This window comes from Oncorhynchus tshawytscha, linkage group LG01 (assembly GCF_018296145.1).
Source record: "Oncorhynchus tshawytscha isolate Ot180627B linkage group LG01, Otsh_v2.0, whole genome shotgun sequence".
Classification (NCBI taxonomy): Eukaryota; Metazoa; Chordata; class Actinopteri; order Salmoniformes; family Salmonidae; genus Oncorhynchus; species Oncorhynchus tshawytscha.
This window is the reverse complement of record NC_056429.1, coordinates 55149849-55164591: the sequence shown is the minus strand read 5'-3', so window position 1 is coordinate 55164591 and position 14743 is coordinate 55149849. Positions and strand designations below refer to the sequence as shown.

Genomic DNA, 14743 nt, shown 5'->3' with positions numbered 1-14743 from the left:
CGAAGGCACTGCATCTAACCCCTTTTTTGGAGGAAGGCACAAAACTACAGTCATACTTCCGTTTGTATTTTTAAACCGGTACCGGTTACCTTCAGACGTGTCATGTTACACTTGTGGGGGTCATAGAGGAGAACACCATTGGTTTCGTGAGAGTCTCCCCTTCTCAGTGGTCATAATAGCAGTAGTAGTATGTGGGTAAAATAACTGGGGAAGCCAACCCCCCCCCCCCGCCAGCAACCTCTGTCCAGTGAAGTCCACAAAGCATATTGCATGTACAGTAACAGACAGTTCCATGACCTACAGTGTGGTCAAGCAGCTAAACCACTATCGATTTAGAACCCCAAAGAGTTACCACAAGACGCAAAGAAAACATCACAATTTCAACATTGTCAAATCACCTCTGCTTAGTCTAATACAGCGACAACTAAAAGATACCAACAACTACACTGCTCAAAAAATAAAGGGAACACTTAAACAACACAATGTAACTCCAAGTCAATCACACTTCTGTGAAGTCAAACTGTCCACTTAGGAAGCAACACTGATTGACAATAAATGTCACATGCTGTTGTGCAAATGGAATAGACAACAGGTGGAAATTATAGGCAATTAGCAAGACACCCCCAATAAAGGAGTGGTTCTGCAGGTGATAATCACAGACCACTTCTCAGTTCCTATGCTTCCTGGCTGATGTTTTGGTCACTTTTGAATGCTGGCGGTGCTTTCACTCTAGTGGTAGCATGAGACGGAGTCTCCAACCCACACAAGTGGCTCAGGTAGTGCAGCTCATCCAGGATGGCACATCAATGCGAGCTGTGGCAAGAAGGTTTGCTGTTTCTGTCAGCGTAGTGTCCAGAGCATGGAGGCGCTACCAGGAGACAAGCCAGTACATCAGGAGACGTGGAGGAGGCCGTAGGAGGGCAACAACCCAGCAGCAGGACCGCTACCTCCGCCTTTGTGCAAGGAGGAGCAGGAGAAGCACTGCCAGAGCCCTGCAAAATGACCTCCAGCAGGCCACAAATGTGCATGTGTCTGCTCAAACGGTCAGAAACAGACTCCATGAGGGTGGTATGAGGGCCCGACGTCCACAGGTGGGGGTTGTGTTTACAGCCCAACACCGTGCAGGACGTTTGGCATTTGCCAGAGAACACCAAGATTGGCAAATTTGCCACTGGCGCCCTGTGCTCTTCACAGATTTTTTTATTTATTTATTTTTATTTTACCTTTATTTAACCAGGTACGCAAGTTGAGAACAAGTTCTCATTTACAATTGCGACCCGGCCAAGATAAAGTTTGACAGATACAACGACACAGAGTTACACATGGAGTAAAACAAACATATAGTCAATAATACAGTATAAACAAGTCTATATACAATGTGAGCAAATGAGGTGAGAAGGGAGGTAAAGGCAAAAAGGCCATGGCGGCAAAGTAAATACAATATAGCAAGTAAAACACTGGAATGGTAGTTTTGCAATTGAAGAATGTGCAAAGTAGAAATAAAAATAATGGGGTGCAAAGGAGCAAAATAAATAAATTAATTAAATACAGTTGGGAAAGAGGTAGTTGTTTGGGCTAAATTATAGGTGGGCTATGTACAGGTGCAGCAATCTGTGAGCTGCTCTGACAGTTGGTGCTTAAAGCTAGTGAGGGAGATAAGTGTTTCCAGTTTCAGAGATTTTTGTAGTTCGTTCCAGTCATTGGCAGCAGAGAACTGGAAGGAGAGGCGGCCAAAGAAAGAATTGGTTTTGGGGGTGACTAGAGAGATATACCTGCTGGAGCGTGTGCTACAGGTGGGAGATGCTATGGTGACCAGCGAGCTGAGATAAGGGGGGACTTTACCTAGCAGGGTCTTGTAGATGACATGGAGCCAGTGGGTTTGGCGACGAGTATGAAGCGAGGGCCAGCCAACGAGAGCTTACAGGTCGCAATGGTGGGTAGTATATGGGGCTTTGGTGACAAAACGGATTGCACTGTGATAGACTGCATCCAATTTGTTGAGTATTGGAGGCTATTTTGTAAATGACATCGCCAAAGTCGAGGATTGGTAGGATGGTCAGTTTTACAAGGGTATGTTTGGCAGCATGAGTGAAGGATGCTTTGTTGCGAAATAGGAAGCCAATTCTAGATTTAACTTTGGATTGGAGATGTTTGATATGGGTCTGGAAGGAGAGTTTACAGTCTAACCAGACACCTAAGTATTTGTAGTTGTCCACGTATTCTAAGTCAGAGCCGTCCAGATGAAAGCAGGTTCACAATGAGCACATGTGACAGACGTGACAGTCTGGAGACGCCATGGAGAACATTCTGCTGCCTGCAACATCCTCCAGCATGACCGGTTTGTCGGTGGGTCAGTCATGGTGTGGGGTGGCATTTCTTTGGGGACCTGCACAGCCCTCCATGTGCTCGCCAGAGGTAGCCTGACTGCCATTAGGTACCGAGTTGAGATCCTCAGACCCCTTGTGAGACCATATGCTGGTGCGGTTGGCCCTGGGTTCCTCCTAATGCAAGACAATGTGGCTGGAGTGTGTCAGCAGTTCCTGCAAGAGGAAGGCATTGATGCTATGGACTGGCACGCCCGTTTCCCAGACCTGAATCCAATTGAGCACATCTGGGACATCATGTCTCGCTCCATCCACCAACGCCACGTTGCACCACAGACTGTCCAGGAGTTGGCGGATGCTTTATTCCAGGTCTGGGAGGAGATTCCTCAGGAGACCATCCGCCACCTCATCAGGAGCATGCCCAGGCGTTGTAGGGATGTCTTACAGGCACGTGGAGGCCACACACACTACTGAGCCTCATTTTGACTTGTTTTAAGGACATTACATCAAAGTTGGATCAGCCTGTAGTGTGGTTTTCCAATTTAATGTTGAGTGTGACTCCAAATCCAGACCTCCATGGGTTGATAAATTTGATTTCCATTGATAATTTGTGTGATTTTGTTGTCAGCACATTCAACTATGTAAAGAAAAAAGTATTTCATAAGAATATTTCATTCATTCAAATCTAGGATGTGTTATTTTAGTGCTCCCTTTATTTTTTTGAGCAGTGTATTTAGTCCCATCAACGTGAGCTAAATATGATATGGCTCTCCATGGTTATGATTTCTGTGTGTGTGTGTGTGTGTGTGTGTGTGTGTGTGTGTGTGTGTGCGTGCGTGTGTGCGTGCACGTTCCTGCAAGTAGAAAACATGTTGACGCACCCTACTTGTAGGGAAATGCCAAACCCATCCTCCTCTCTTTCATGTTGAAGAAACGGTCTATCACTCTGTCATACAGTACATGCTTTCATGTTTTGTTGTCCTAGGCTACCTGGCTAAAATGCTTGTTCGCTAGCCTAACTTCCATTCATGGGCAATGTTAGCCAGTTAACATTAGCCTTCTACATCAAGCTAAATATTGAACTTTCATCCTCTCAGGACAGGGGCACAACAATGTATGAATTAATGGTTGGATCAGAATCGCTGTTATAATCATTGGCCGGATAATCACACGGAGAATGAAGTAAAACCACAAGTCCAAATCCCTCTCTCAATCCATGGCTAATTTAGTTAGGAAAGGTACAATTTTAACTAGCCGGCTAGCTAGCCACCGCAGGACAACAACCAAATGAAATGCAACAATTCAGGTTTTTCTGTCAATGACAGATGCTGTCAATGGGATTTGATAGGAGTGACGCCAAATCCAAGATGGCTTCCCATGACATTTTTTTTGGGTGCTCCAGGACCCTTCACAGTTGAGCTCGCTCAGTTTAGCCCAACACCCATTTTTTAATACTTTTTTGTTACAGGAGGTCAGATGCTCGCTGGCTTCCCTTGCCTACAATGCTATGGGCGGCAACAATGTCATACTCGTTTGGACCAGACGGCATCAGATAGATGGCCTACACATAGAGAGACGGAGGGGAGCTGTTACGCTCGCTCGGATGCTTTCTCATGTGAGATACATTCAGCCTCTTGCGAATTAAAGGAAAACTATGAAACAGAGACGAAAGATGAATAATTGTGTGTTTAAAAAAACAAACATCTTGGTCAATTTCATGGGGAAGCCTGGCTTCCCTCGGTAGCCATGAATACACACCACTGCATAATAGTTTTGTGAGCCAAACCGTTCGGACACTACAGATGTTTTCGCAAGCGCAGGTGCGACTTCTCCGGAGGCGGTGGATTGAGACGCATCCAATGACCAAAAAAAAAGGGATCTCTTAACTTAAACTGGTGCGTCAATCGACTCTAGGGGGTTTAAAGGGATGAGGGAAAGCCTCTATCACTTCACGTGACTGACCTGGTAGGGACCTGCCCTCGATCTATGATAGACTATGTATGATATTGGCTCTATCTGCCACAGCAGTCAGGTTGAGGTACTCTGGCTGTAATTCTAACCTCTTGATACAGACTGAATACAGAGGGTGCGACGTGCTTTTTAAACATGTACAAGGGGTGTCACAGGTTCTGATGCAAAAGCATAGACAACAACACACCGGATCGACTAACCGAGAAAATCACAAGCTTCGCCGTCTTTATCCCTAAGGTACCCTTTTCCCCACCCCTCCTAATGCTGCAGTGCACACCCTAAGTAAGAGACGGGAACAGTTACTCCACAACACAGGGACAGGATCTGAACACATTGAATTTGAGCCCCCCCCCAACCAGACCCTACTTCACTTCTGAAATGAATTAATTACTCCAATTATGTGATGAATAGAACCACTTGGTCTAATTGTGAGATGAGTTGGAAGGTTTCTCTGGGACTCCTTGATGCTTGAGAGAGAGAGAGAGAGAGAGAGAGAGAGAGAGAGAGAGAGAGAGAAAAGAGGGAGAGAGAGAAAAAGAGGGAGAGAGAGAGAAAAAGAGGGAGAGAGAGAGAAAAAGAGGGAGAGAGAGAGAGAGAGAGAGGGAGAGAGAGAGAAAAAGAGGGAGAGAGAGAGAGAGTGAGAGAGAGAGAGAAAAAGAGGGAGAGAGAGAAAAAGAGGGAGAGAGAGAGAGAGAGAAAAAGAGGGAGAGGGAGAGAGAGAGAGAGAGAGAGAGAGAAAAAGAGAGAGTGATAAGGCCAGACAGAGATAGAAGAGAGAAAGAGACCGTGAGTCGGAGGCCGACACACAGTCACAATATGACGAGACATAAGGAGACTACGCCTGAGCTCAACCTGCATCCTTCCACAACTTTTAATGGCGAAGAGGAGACCTTGGAATGATCCTCTGTTTTGTGTTGATTACCACTCCCTGACGGAGTCAGCTCCTGTCTCTCTGGGACGCCGAGTGCGTTTAACTGTTAGAGTCTTCTTCCTGTGTCACACCAGTGAACCACTAACTATCCTGGGGAAGTAAACTTGTTTCTTGTGAACCGTCACTCTAGTGAAACATATGAACTCTTCAATGTGATTTCCCAGATCGTTTCATGTGCTAGTGGTCAATATCAATAGAAAAGACAATAACAGCTAGCTAATAACTCCATGAAGATAAATGAGTTGTCAAACACTTTGGATACAGTTAATGTGGGCAATTCATTTTGGTTAAACAAAACATACAGTAGTGGCACCCAGTGGGGCGCGAAACACGCACACGCACACACACACACACACCTTAAAAGTTATTCATCATAAGCTCATTGGCCTTGCTCTCTCGCCGATCCTTCTTCTACTAATCTCTCCTCCCATCCTTTTGAGTGTGTATTGGGGCTGGGGCATACAGAGTAGAGTACCAGAGTACCTATAGCAGTGACTCAATTCATCACCTTTATTACAGAGCGGAGCAGCCCTGCATGGCTGGCTGCACTGACGGTCCATTGAGAGCATTCATCTGCACTTAACAGCGGCATCAGTCTGCGCATCAGTACGCAGCTGTGTCGTCTGCTCTGGGCCACCGCGCAGACACATCACTCACAGATGACAGCTCAGGGCCGGGCTCAGTACTCAGATGAGGGGGCTCATCTCACATACCCAGTTATGACTGGGACAACTTTTACCTGAGTCATATGGTCACTGATACTTTCTGACCATGACCATCTAGACATGGTTCGGTAGTAATGTCACTGCAACTGACATACTGACTACAATCGCCTGCCCAGGACACACCTAGCTAGTATTATAAATAATCCAGGTGGTTCTGTGATGAGTTATCTTGCCGCACTTGAACGTCACTGGAGAAAAGCACAAACTAATAGCAAGTACACTAAGTACACACACACACACACACACAATAGCCTTTTTCCTTGTGGGGACTGGCGAAATGCCCACACTTTCCTTGTTTTACTATCCTTTTGAGCACTTCTGGTCCCCACAAGGATGGTAAGACCAAAAAAAAACACACACACACACTCTCCCCATGCACACACACACTCTCCCCATGCACACACAATCTATTATCAGTTCTCAGTCACAGCCGTTGCACACAGGTGCACCAGGGTTATCAGACTACAAACGCATCCTCTGTGGGATGAGATATAGCCCTCCATCACCATCAGTGATGCGGCTGCGTTTCCATACTCATTTATCTCTTCTCATTCTTCACCGCAGACCACAGCAGGTCACAACAGAGGGGAGAAGAAAACGCCGACTTGGTGCGTCACGTATGATCAACGTTGCGGCCAAGCACAAGCTGTAGATGATATTTTATACGCCAGCCCTCTCCGACCCCCCCCCTCCCCTCTCTGGAAAGCGGAATAACGCTGAGGTCTGCAAAATCCAGTGATTTAGCGTCGCTCGGCTGATACCAGAAATGGAAAAGCACAGCTACAGACTGGCGCTATGAGGATATTGTATACTAGGTGAATTCACCCTGCCTATAACAAATCTGATTGTACACATTACCGCAGATGCATACGTGTAGCCAGATCACGCAAGCAATAATAATAATCCATCCCACTCTATTACAGGAACACTGCCCACTGGGCACACACTGGTCGAATCAACGTTGGCTCCGTGCCTTTTCAATGGCATTACGTTGAACCAACGTGTAATAGACGTTGAATTGACGTCTGTGCCCAGTGGTTGGCGTCACTCACTAATCCAGTCCGCATACAGTGAACGCACGTGGAACATAGGCTAAATCAATTGATGATTGGAATTATTATTGCTTACAAAAGGTCCTGCTGATCAAATAAAACGCACACATGCACCGGGCACGCACGCGGGCACACACAGCTAAGGGGAATGGTGTGTGTGTGTGTGTGTGTGGGGGGGTGCTGAGTCAACTACACCTCAGCTACATGTCATTTGTGGTATTATTGGAGGTCAGAACTGAGTGTGCTAGTGGAAGTGAAACTAGGGTCTCAATCCGCCCCACCGTCTATCTGGCTAAAGGGTGCGTGCACTGACTCATAGATCTCTCTGTCTGTCTGCACATCACATCCCAGCATTAAGACAGACCTGGTTTATCAGCCACATACAGAGCAGACTAACAGGAAGACACAAACTGACAGCAACGCTCACAAATGTATACTTGCGAATCCACTTGGACACACACACTCAAGTGCAGGCACGCACACTGAAAATTATCTGATTTGCGTGATGTGTACTATTCGACTGAGTGATGAAGAGTTTCTGTAAATTGGCCATCCAATTAGTGCTGAGACCATAGGCACGCTTTTCTCAGTTCTAATAGTAGTGCCTAGTATTGAGCACAACAGCCATGCAGTGAAAGGGGAAGTGAAGGAGAGAGTTCTACAGAATAGTGTACAGTGCATCGGAACTCTAATGTACTACGGGGGCTTTACATGTGCCATATTGTACTTCTTAAGCAGCTGTACTATCACACAATAACAATATTGTATGAGTCACTGTGTGTGTGTGTGTGTGTGTGTGTGTGTGTGTGTGTGTGTGTCTTTATGTATCCTATGGTCCTTGGGAATGTATTCCCGTTAGGCCTACGTATCTCTTTCTTGTGCGTCCTGTGGAATAAATACAGAAATCTTTCCAGATGAGCGGGAGTGCTGTGCGAAGCGGAGGGATCGGCTTGCTTCACACACAGCTGCATTCCAGCACCACCCAAACCCTCCGCTCCTCACCCGCCCCTCACTCACACCAGCATGGCCTGCAGCTCCATCAGGCACCGATGCTTCAGACCGAAACCAGCGCGAAAAGCAGGAACTCGTGAGCGAGAGCGTCCGTGATTAACCCGGCCCACTAGACAAGTTAGACCCCTTCGAGAACACGTGGGCGGAGACCGTGGGGCCTCTCGTCTGAGCTGAGAATCAAATGGTTAAGGATGATGATTTGTGAACATATGACATGACAGATTGACAATAATATGCGAGGACATCCACTTTGGCTAAGTTGGGTGTGTTTCTCCTTCGCGGCCTAGCCCTGAATCAGCTGCAGTCTAACATAGCCTTCCACTGACCACATGACAAACAGCAAAACTCTATAGAAAGCACTTGTTTTGCACACACATGGTAAATTAGATTTGACTTGGGTGGTTAGACGTTGTTAAAGGTGTGTTAGAAACCTTACCTCTCACTAAAAATATCAATATTTCCTTCACCTGACAAGATGAGAGAAACACCTGGGTAATGTTCAGAACGAAAACAATTGGGAACGTTGCAGATAGGAATACCTCAAATAGAGCAGATTCCTTATTCCACATGTCAGAGATTCATGACAGTTCTAAAGAGCATATTTCTGTCTGAATGTACTAAAACGCTGTGTCCTGCTGAACGCGCCCCTGAAATAGGAGGCGGAGGTATAGGTCTACGGCAGGGGTCCCGTGACAGTTTAGTTTTGATCAAAAAATACTGGTCAAAAATGATATAATTCAGCTAAAAATGTGTATAATTTCTGAAAATCTGTTCCCAAATATTCCCGCAAATAAAAAAAAGAGACATGTGATCGTTTCTCAATGTAATCAAGGTGTCACAATATTTTGGGGGGCTTAGTTGTGGTCAATTAATAATAACAACTATTATTTTCTGGCTCCCCGACCATTCGCTCTGATGAAAATTGGCCCGTGGCTGAATATAGTTGACTACCCCTGGTCTGGGGTCTAGGCATTGCACAATTCTACCTGTGGACATTACGCAGTCAATTGTCACGTTCCCCACAACCAATACTGTAGGATACAACCTAAATAAACTAATTCACTGGCATCTCATGCACGCCAAGAAAATCTCTTGAACTCACCAAAATATTTCTGAAATTGCTAGCATATAGCCCTATGTAGGCAACGCAAAGCAGGCTGCCATGGTGAGTGCGTATGCAATGCCTTGGGGTGAATAGAAAATCATAAAATTCTAATCTCAAAAAGAGGCTCATCACTTCAAATAAAACCTCACAGGGTCTAATGAGGCATTCAAAAGTGTGATATATATGAAATAGTTTAGTAGGCCTAAATAATTTAAAAAGTGAAAGGTAGCAGAATGTTGAGGGGAAAATGGTACCCAAAGAGGTGGGCGATAAAATAAGATGAAGACTAAACCCGGTGGGAGCCCCCTGGCGCCTCATCCACCAAATTCCCAACAGTCTCTCTTGCACTCCAACTCACACACATTATTGCCTATCTATGTCAACTAGAATATACATTATTGAAGGACACAAAATAAATAAACACGAAATGTAGACTAATAGCATGCGTTATTGTTTCACTAATATTCTCTAATATTCTCAGGGGGAAATAGTTTTTTTTAAAGACGGATGTTTCACTATTCATTGCGCTGTAAGGATAACGGTGCAATTGGTTCCAATATTGGCTGTGTAGGTAGGGACAAAGTATTGAACATCCATTTAAAAAACTAAATTAAAACTATCTTAAATTTAGACAAATGTTAGACTTTTTCCTCCACCTTATGCATTGTGTATTACCTTGAAATAGAGTCCAAAAGCGATGTCTAGTTTAGGTTAACTCTAAAATATCTCTGAAGAATACGTGAATCACCAAACAGATTGTATTCTTTCTTTCTATTTAGGTCGGCTAGGGTTTCACCTTTTAATCGAATGTTTTATGTCAACACGAGTGGGATTAAAGCACGCAAGAATACAAGTACTGGTGTGCTCTTCGAGTGAGACGCCTGAAGGTTGGGAGGCTTGCATAAAACGAATGCAAACCAGGGTATTGGGAACTATTCAGAACTGTAGACTAGCCTACTGTTGTGTCTGCATTGATATAATGCTTCTTCCAATGATGACAACACGTCTCTGTAAAATACATTGCTTATGATTTCAGTCCACAGAGGCAAAAAAAATGCTCCCAACGTCGACCTATGTAAAAAGGAAGGGAGACAGCACGTTCACTATGAGAGAATACGTACGTGGGATCCATGCACACATACTGTGAAATAAGCTACCACACATGTAATGTTACCTTCATTTATGGTGCTTGTCTATTCACACACATTGATCCCAAATTTACCTTCATCAAGCAGCCGTTCGAGGTGGTTAAAAATTCCGCAGAAGTTGGGTAGGCTGCTCATCAGTTTCTTATCATTCATGAGCTGCATGAGATAGTCTGGGGTAGGCTTCGGTTTCTCCTTCGTTTCCATTTCCCCAACCATATTCCAAAAAAATAACAAAAATCAGCCCCAAACTGAACCAAGGATGGTACAAAATATATATATATATATACTGTATTATGCTGGTAGGCTAAATGCGGTGAGCTGTTCTGTCTCCTGGTGTTGCGTTCAATTTCTTTACGCACTGCACTGCACTGCAATTCAACTCTGTCTGGTTGTATGCTTTTCTGAGGACAGGTGATAAAATAAAGAAAAAAGTAAACGAAAGGAAAAATAAAACAAAAATATGAAACGGCGGAGGTAGTTTTTTATTTTTTTAGTTGCCCTTATAGAAGTTATCGGAATGAATAATCTACTCCCGCTGTGTCCACTGCGCTTGATTTATCTTTTAAAACGATGTGTCTTCTGCTTTCTCCTACCGAGGTTCTTGAGGCTGTGAAAATGTCCCTTTCCCCGAGTTCCCCAGAGCTTTCTGCGTGTTGTTATTTGTGTCTGCACACTGAAAACGTCTGTCCCTCCTGTCTCTACTCTCGATAACAGAGCTTTTTCAATGAAGCTGGCATTCGGTCTCATGTAACCGTGTGGCTGTGCTTCGCCTGGGCTCGCTAGCCCGTCACATGACCACACTTCACAGCCGAGTTTCGCAGCGGAGAGCTGAGGCGCGCGCTCCGCCGGGACCGAGTGTGGAAGGACAAATGCGTGTGCACATATTTACACAAAGCTAAACTAATTTCCTGCAACTCTACACATTTTACCACGAGGCTGAGAGAAAAAATACACATTTTCAAGCAAATTAAATCTTAAATATAGGTGCGTTGACTGTGATAAAGGCACTGGATTATGACCTGTCTTGTTTTCTAGATGAATAAATGAAATAGGCAGTGGCATTTTGCATATAGTCATGGAAGCACAGTGACATACAGTATGCCTTAATGCAGTCATATTCGTGGCTTATTGGGGGTGTGGTTTTTAGTTCGTTTTTTTGGCAACCCATCCTGTGAGAGTGAATGTCATTCCTGTTCATCTGTTCTGTTATATTTAATCAAGTCTGACTAACTCACTGCTCGCTATGAATTCTATCTGATGGTGTTTAGGTAAAAAGACAAATAATATCTCAATCTGATTGGGTGGGATTGGTTCCCCAGTGGGTGGGCCTGGGCCCAGACCATCCGTGCCCAGGGGTGTCATGCAAACCTGAAGGGGGGCACAAAGTATGTGAGGATGGCCGGGAGGTGGCCCGAAGAGGGGGGGCCCCTCTGTTGGTAAGTGGAAGAATTGAAACAGCCTTCTCCTGCAATCTAGAGCCATAATCATTATGCTTAGTTCTATGTAAAAAATATATGTTTATTTTTCTGCATATTTAAACATACCTCTGGAGTGGTCTGTATCCTCCTGACTGGTGGTTTTAATAAACAAAATATGCTTCTCTGCATCTCTGCTAAAATTGAAAAAGGCTTCTAAAGTTTGTAGTTTCCACCTTAAAATTTCAGACTTGATTTGCCCGAGCGAAAAAACTATCAAACCCTACAAAAATTCTCATGAATTATAATGCTGCAGTTTAAAAAAACACATTTACTGCAGTTTTTCTTCTGCTGTAGCAAACTGGCTCAAATTAATATGCTACATCTGTAGTAATTTCTTGATAAAAAATTCCTACCTGCACTATCTCCATTGACCTTTTTGCACAATTTGTTTGGACTCATCACATACACTGCTGCTACTGTTCATTATCTGTCACTTTATTTCTAGTTCTATGTACATACTGTACACTATCTACTTCAATTACCTCGTACCCCTCTCTGCACATCGACTCGGTAATGGTACCCCATGTACAATGCCATTGACTTTTTTCACATTTTGTTACGTTACAGCCTTATTCTAAAATGAATTAAATAAATAGAAATCCTCAACAATCTACACAAAGTACCCCGTAATGACAAAAGGAAAAGAGGTTTTTGGAAATGTTTGCACATGTATTAAAAATGAAAAACAGAAATACCTTATTTACATAAGTATTCAGACCCTTTGCTATGAGACTCGAAATTGAGCTCAAGTGCATCCTGTTTCCATTGATCATTCTTGAGATGTTTCTACAACTTGATTGGAGTCCACCTGTGGTAAATTCAATTGATTGGACATGATTTGGAAAGGCACAGACATGTCTATATAAGGTCCCACAGTTGACAGTGCATGCCAGAGCAAAAACCAAGCCATGAGATTGAAGGAATTGTAAGTAAAGCGCCGAGGATTGTGTCGAGGCACAGATCTGGAGAAGGGCACCAAAAAATGTCTGCAGCATTGAAGGTCCCCAAGAACACAGTGGCCTCCATCATTCTTAAATGGAAGAAGTTTGGAACCACCAAGACTCTTCCTAGAGCTGGCCGCATGGCCAAATTGAGCAATTGGGTAAGAAGGACCTTGGTCAGGGAGGTGACCAATAACCCAATGGTCACTCTGACAGAGCTCCAGAGTTCCTATGTGGAGATGGGAGAACTTTCCAGAAGGACAACCATCTCTGCAGCACTCTACCAATCAGGCCTTTAAGGTAGAGTGGCCAGACGGAAGACACTCCTCGGTAAATTTTCAGCCCATTTGGAGTTTTCCAAAAGGCACCTAAAGACTCAGACCATGAGAAACAAGATTCTCTGGTCTGATGAAACCGAGATTGAACTCTTGGCCTGAATGCCAAGCGTCATGTCTGGAGGAAACCTGGAACCATCCCTACGGTGAAGCATGGTGGTTTCAGCATCATACTGTGGGGACTGGGAGACTAGTCAGGATAGAGGAAAAGACGAACCGAGCAAAGTACAAGGAGATCCTTAAAAAAACCTGCTCCAGAGTGCTCAGGACCTCAGACTGGGGCGAAGGTTCACCTTCCAACAGGACATCGACCCTAAGCACACAGCCAAGACAATGCAGGAGTGACTTCGGGACAAGTCTCTGAATGTCCTTGAGTGGCCCAGCCAGAGCCCGGACTTGAACCCAATCGAACATCTCTGGAGAGACCTGAAAATAGCTGTGGAGCAAAGCTCTTCATCCAACCTGACATAGATTTAGAGGATCTGCAGAGAAGAATGGGAGAAACCCTGGAAGACTCGATGCTGTAATCACTGCCAAAGGTGCTTCAAAAAAGTACTGAGTAAAGTGTCTGAATACTTATGTAAATTTGATGTTACATATTTTTTAATGTTTATAAATTACCAAAAATAAAAAATAAACAGCTATTGCTTTGTCATTATGGGGTATTGCATGTAGATTGATGAGGAAAATGTTATTTTAATAACATTTAGAATAAGGCTGTAATGTAACAAAATGTGGAAAAAATCAATAGGTCTGCATATTTCCCGAAGGCACTGTACATATATACACACTACATGACCAAAAGTATGTCACCTGCTCAACGAACATATCATTTCCAAAATCATGGGCATTAATATGGAGTTGGTACCCCCTTTGCTGCTATAACAGCCTACCTTCTTCTGGGAAGGCTTTCCACTAAATGTTGGAAAATTGCTGCAGGTACTGCAAGAGCATTAGTGTTGGGCGATTAGGCCTGGCTCGCAATTGGCATTCCAATTCATCCCAAAGGTGTGCAATGGGGTTAAGGTCAGGGCTCCTGTGCAGGCCAGTCAAACCATTTCTGTATGGACATCACTTGGTGCATGGGGCATTGTCACGCTGAAACAGGAACATTGAAGCACACAATTGTTAAGAATGTCATTGTAAGCTATAAGATTTCCCTTCACTGGAACTAAGGGGCCTAGCCCAAACCATGAAGAACAGCACCAGACCATTAATCTTCCTACAGCAAACTTTACAGCTGACACTATGCATTGGGGCAGGTAGCGTTCTCCTGGCATCCGCCAAACCCAGAAACGTCCATTGGAATGCCAGATGGTGAAGCCTGATTCATCATTCCAGAGAACGAGTTTCCACTGCTCCAGAGTCCAAAGGCTTTGAGCTTTACACCACTCCAGCTGATGCTGGGCATTGCGCAAGGTGGTCTTAGCCTTGTGTGTGGCTGCTTAGCCATGGAACAGTTCTTGTGCTGACGTTACTTCCACAGGCAGCTTGGAACTCGTTAGTGAGTGTTACAACCGAGGACAGACGATTTTCATGGGCTACGCGCTTCAGCACTCGGGGGTCCCATTCTGTGAGATTGTGTGTCCTACCACTTCGCGGCTGAGCTGTTGTTACTCCTAGAAGTTTACACTTCACAATAACAGCACTTACAGTTGACCAGGGCACCTCTAGCAGGGCAGAAATTTGACGAACTGACTTGTTGGAAAGGTGGCATGCTAC

General features: G+C 44.5%; 1 protein-coding gene across 4 annotated transcripts in view; it reads right to left on the bottom strand.

Moving 5' to 3' along the window:
• Positions 1–11073, bottom strand: part of LOC112253313 (protein quaking) — a 111868-nt gene extending 100795 nt beyond the window's left edge. For 2 of the 4 annotated variants that reach the window (XR_006083605.1, XM_042323212.1), the window contains exon 1: positions 10342–11072. Coding sequence is in view for 3 of the 4 variants with exons in the window: in XM_042323212.1 (XP_042179146.1) it covers positions 10342–10483 (142 nt within the window). In the remaining variant the exon portion in view is untranslated. Of the gene's footprint in view, positions 1–10341 lie in introns of all 4 variants that reach the window. The other 2 variants (XM_042323213.1, XM_042323208.1) reach the window with 1 other exon arrangement.
• Between the last annotated feature and the right edge of the window lie 3670 nt (positions 11074–14743).